The sequence below is a fragment of the Bidens hawaiensis genome, unplaced genomic scaffold (genome assembly GCF_021521415.1).
Source record: "Bidens hawaiensis isolate Kalapana, Puna unplaced genomic scaffold, B.hawaiensis_p1.1 tig00006076_1, whole genome shotgun sequence".
Taxonomy (NCBI): domain Eukaryota; kingdom Viridiplantae; phylum Streptophyta; class Magnoliopsida; order Asterales; family Asteraceae; genus Bidens; species Bidens hawaiensis.
Window position 1 is genome coordinate 1,156,205 of NW_027491402.1, and position 4,844 is coordinate 1,161,048.

At 37.1% G+C, this 4,844-nt stretch overlaps 1 protein-coding gene across 1 annotated transcript; it reads right to left on the reverse strand.

Moving 5' to 3' along the window:
* Positions 1-225: 225 nt before the first annotated feature.
* On the reverse strand, positions 226-3,503 carry LOC143631452 (ribosome biogenesis regulatory protein homolog). The gene is made up of 8 exons (XM_077100222.1): positions 3,412-3,503; positions 2,916-3,066; positions 2,765-2,816; positions 2,532-2,660; positions 2,306-2,423; positions 1,423-1,606; positions 1,218-1,331; positions 226-492 (listed from the first exon to the last, which is right to left on the reverse strand). Exons 1-8 carry the CDS (start codon positions 3,501-3,503, stop codon positions 340-342), a joined length of 993 nt encoding a protein of 330 aa, XP_076956337.1. The 3' UTR covers positions 226-339.
* Between the last annotated feature and the right edge of the window lie 1,341 nt (positions 3,504-4,844).

Consider the following 4,844-nt stretch of genomic DNA (forward strand, 5'->3'; position numbering starts at 1 on the left):
ACCAGTTACACCATATTTTGTTTCTAGACATTGGCAGAGAAAACGTTAAGGAAATAAGTCAAGACACTCATGACTTAAAATACCAAATGTTGAAATGGTAAGACCAAAGTTTTCAAAGGGAAGATTTAAAGCCTGAAATAGTAAAAACAGACTTTTGATCCTACTGGATCTAACTGCGGTAACCACATGTAAAAAACCGGTGTGCATAATATGGTGGAAATATAAATCATATATATTAATAAAATGATTCCACTGCAAGTACAAAAACACAACCTACTTGTCTTCCTGATTGACGACTGAAACATTTTTAAATCATTCAACAAAACCGTAAACATGTTTTCACTTTGATTTTCCTTTATTTGAAGGTTTCTTCTTTGATGCGTTTTTATATGGGCTCTTTTTCACTTTCAATTTACTTGATGTTGATGAAGACGACTTCCCCTGCTGATTTCTTCGCTTCTTGTCACTCTTTGCATTGTACATGTCAACCGCCTGTTTCCAGATGCCAAAGTAGTAAAATGAATATAAACCCCAGAATATCAATGTCTAAATATTTTGACAATATACAGAATGCTAAAGAAGATTAAAATGAACACTAACTTCAATATAACAAAGTCTATAAACAGTTTGCTTTAGAAGACGGGTAAGAAGTTAAAATCAGGTACTTACCTGAAAGTTTAGAAATAATTGAAGTTTTAAATACGATTAAAATCCATTATTATTACAGCTAAACCGTTTAAAAGGCTTTATACAAATTAACTACATTTAAAGCCGGCGCAGCAAATTCCAACACGACACGTTAAATCATGTTTCGGGCTGGCTTGTATAATGTATTTACAAAACAAGTCATGCTTGGGTCGACCTGTTAATTAAAAGAGCCGTGTTCGGATTGACATGTTTAACCTATTTAGTTAAACAGAACCCGCTAATACCCACTAATACCCGCCAACCCGATTACAACATTTACAACTTCAATATTACCCGCCAACCCATTGGGCACAGTTAGACAAATGAGTTCAGGTTCGAGCGACATGATTTTTAGTGTGTGTGAGTTAGGGTTGATGTTTTTGACACTAAGAAATATAATGGTCGTGTTCAGGTTGAACAATTCAACTCACCAACCCATCACGCTTACACACATGTCAAAAGGTTGGCTTGCCGCCTGCTTGGCCACCCCTAGAAGCTGAAAAGCCAAAAAAGTGTATAAATCTTATTACCTTTCCAACATTGAGAATTTCATGAGAATTTTTGGCCATTAACTTGTTGACAATCTTGTCAGATTGTTGCTTCTCTAACGAGCCCATTCCTGATCCTTCAACAACAGGTAGGAACTGGAAACAAAGAACGTGACAGTGAAGATTAAACAGATAGATTGGGTTATAAATGTCGTAAGCTAATAGTTTGAGGGTCTGTTTCACACACCTTCCTGTATTTCTTATCATGTTTGGAGGGCTTTTCACCTGCCATTTTTTTGTCAAATTTACCACCACTGGCGGTTGATGTTGCTGCCATTCCTGCTACATTCTGTAGCTCATCCTTGCCAACTTTTCTTGGTGCAGTTTGGGTCCCGGTTATAGGTAAGGAAGTTGCAGCAAGTTGAACATGGCTGCCACATAGGAAAGCAGGGTAGGGGTGGGTCAGGCCTTGTAAATAACCGACTCCTAACCAAAATAACTAACTTAGCCTAACCTAACTCGACCCAAATCATGGGTTTGGTTTTATGTTTTCTCAGAAACACAAATTCCGGTTCGGTTGCAGTTTTGCATGTACTCGTCCTCAAAAAAGCCAAACCAAACCCGACCAGTGAAAGTAAAAAAACCAAACTTGTAATAAATTGTGTAGACTAAAATTGAAACCCCATTGTGTAACAATCAATCAATCATTAATTAACAAAAAACATTAGCCCCAAACTCTTTAGTTTGAATCATTTTTTTCCAGCCCAAAAACTTCAAGCCGACATGTCGAAACTGAAACCAAAACCAAATGGTTTTCAAAAACCCAAATACCTAATTACAGGTTTGGTAATGTTTGGTTTGGTTTGAGCCCAAAAACCTCAAGTCCAAATGTCAACCGAAACCAAACAATTTTCAAAAACCCAAATACCAAATTTTCAGTTTGGTTCGATTCGAGCCCAAAAGATTCACAAGCCCAAAACAAATGGTTTTCAAAAACCCAAAACCAAATGCAGTTTGGTTTGATATAAACCAAAAACTGACCCCTTAAGATGTATGCAGCATGCAGAATGAATGAATCCTAAATTTATTAACTATTGGCATAAACTTTGAAAGAAAGAAAAAGGCAAAACCTTGGCAAAGCACCAACTTTTGCAGCCTCTTTCAAATTTTGCAAACGGTTCTTTTCTTGTTTTTCAACTCGCTGCTTTTTCTCTGACCGTCTTTTAGCAAACGGGTCAACTCCTGGCTCTGCAGAACATCAAAAGAAAATAACTTAAACCGGAGGCTTTGTACCACATTTCATGAAATAAACACTATGCATACAAAGACTAAACTATAAATTATACAAACACTTACCATCAGTCATTTTTGCCTCGATAATTGGAAGGCCATTGTCATCATTGACCCGATCATAACCATGGCGACGCTTCCACTCACCCGTTTGTTCATCATAGACAAGCTTGTCTTTCTTTCGATTTTGGATGCCTGTAAAATGAGCCAACAGGTCAGCACAATTACTTGACTAAAAGTGAAACTTTATCCGGTTGCTCATGGTGACTAAAAAATGGTTTAAGCTGCTATGTACTTACCTTTCTTTTTGGCAAAGATCTCCCACTTCGTTGGAGGTTTGGGCTTTGGCAGCTGCAAGAGACCACGGTCTTACATGAGTTACACACACACACAAAAATAACCTTTTAATGGCGGTTTAAAACAGAGAATAACAGGAAGAATAAAGCATACAGGTTTTTCTCTGGGTAATTTTGTGGCTGGTGGTGGCAATGAGATAACGGGTCCAGATGCATCTTCCGTGGAAGGTAAGTTAAAAAGAGCATCGGCAACGGCTTGAATCAATTTAGTACCGTGGGCTATGCATTCCTTCACAAGATCCTCCCTAATATGATCAAGTAAACAATATAGCAAGAAATAATATGGACAAGTTCATTAAACATTAAACAATCTAATAAAATGTTATTGGGTCAGAGTCTAGTAATGAAGTAAATCAGTAACGGACAATCAGATTTGAAAATAATAATATTAATAATAATAATAATAATGATAATAATAATAATTATTATTATTATAGAAGGGCCATTTATTTGTGTTGGGCACTGCCAGCAGAATACAGAGTATAGCAAACATATAATAACCAGCATAATAATAATACACCATGTGTTACAAAAATCTTTGATAAAAACTAGTAATAATTTCTTGCAGTCCATAAAGTAAGAAGCCTAACCTGTTAATGTTATCAGGAAGAGATGAGAATTGGTGATGAGGGTCGAAAGCGGTGAGATTGCCAAGGTCAATTTGGTACTCTTCTTCCGCCATCGATGATTTCTTCTTGTCTACAGGGTTTTGGGGCTTCGGCGGTGATTAATAATAACAATAATAAGGGTTTCAGAAAGGAGGGTTTTAGGTCAACAAGTTTGTATGAGAGTTTCACATCAAGTCCTCTAATTTAGTTGCTAATGCTGATAAAACCTTTAACTTTGACTTTTTACCGATTGCATCCCTCTAGCTTTCTATGTGGTTATAAGCCTCAAGCGAGAGGCCCGAAAGTTAAATTATATTGTATGATTATGAGTAGTTGTGAGCGAAGATGAAAGTAACTGTTATATGAAAAAGTTAAATTTGAGGTTTTACTGTACACATTGTATAACTTTTTTAATATTTTCTGAAAGCGGTTGTGAGTAGAGTAGAGAGAAAAGATAATGATAAAGGTATAAAAAATGTACTATTTAATTGAATATAAAATATAAAATGTAATGATTTTTAGTGTAATTATATGGATATGGATAAGGAATTGGCTAAGAATGCTTAAAAACTATATTTTCAGATAAAATAATACAATTTGGCCCACTAAATGAGATTAGACAAATCAGAGTGAAGGAAGGGATTTCTTTTAGGGCTATTCAAGAGATTCTAGTGTCAGAATTGGAGAAAAAACAGGTAAATTAATTTGGGATAATTCCTCGTTTGTGATGGATTATGTGGGGGCAACCATAGATCAGGGGGTCTCCTATGTATTTGGGACATCTCTTTGTTTAGACCTCTAGAGGTGATTGAGGACAAGAACTGTGTTTATCAAGAGTAAAGTTATGGGTAGGGAGTAGATTTTCTATCTTATGAATGTGTATGCACCGCAAGAGACGGCGGAGAAAAAATGTCTATGGGATAGTATTACGAGTTTGAAAGATAATCATGTAGGGTTGTGGATTTTTGTGACACCCGGTAAATTCCCAATCCCTTAAACCAAGTAATCAACCTAAATATTAGGTAATTATGTTATATGCGCCTTGCGCGAGCGCACCATATTAGAAACAGCGCGTGCATTTGTTATGTGCGCCCTGCGCAAGCGCACCATATTAGAAACAGCGCGTGCATTTGTTATGTGCGCCCTGCGCGAGCGCGCCATGTTAAGAACCAGCGTGGGCATATGTTATATGCGCCATGCGCGAATGATTTGGCTTTATGTTTTCATGTACCTTAACGTTATGTTGTCTAATGGGTTGACCATCCCGCATGATGCTAAGGCGGGTGCATCCTAAATCGTTTATGCGCGTGCGGAAGGGAACTAACCTCCCCGCATGGCGGGAACATTGAGAGCTAGTTTGTCTGAAGCTCCAAGATGGAATTGACTTCAACATAACTGATCACTATGTTGAAATA

What these genes read in the sequence shown, in the direction of transcription:
- LOC143631452 (XM_077100222.1), bottom strand. Translation starts at nt 3,503, where the DNA reads ATGGCGGAAGAAGAGTACCAAATTGACCTTGGCAATCTCACCGCTTTC. An exon ending in AATTACCCAGAGAAAAACCT is followed by an intron (nt 2,817 to 2,915) that starts GTATGCTTTATT and finishes GGTCTCTTGCAG; the next exon opens with CTGCCAAAGCCCAAACCTCC. An exon ending in CGAGGCAAAAATGACTGATG is followed by an intron (nt 2,424 to 2,531) that starts GTAAGTGTTTGT and finishes GATGTTCTGCAG; the next exon opens with AGCCAGGAGTTGACCCGTTT.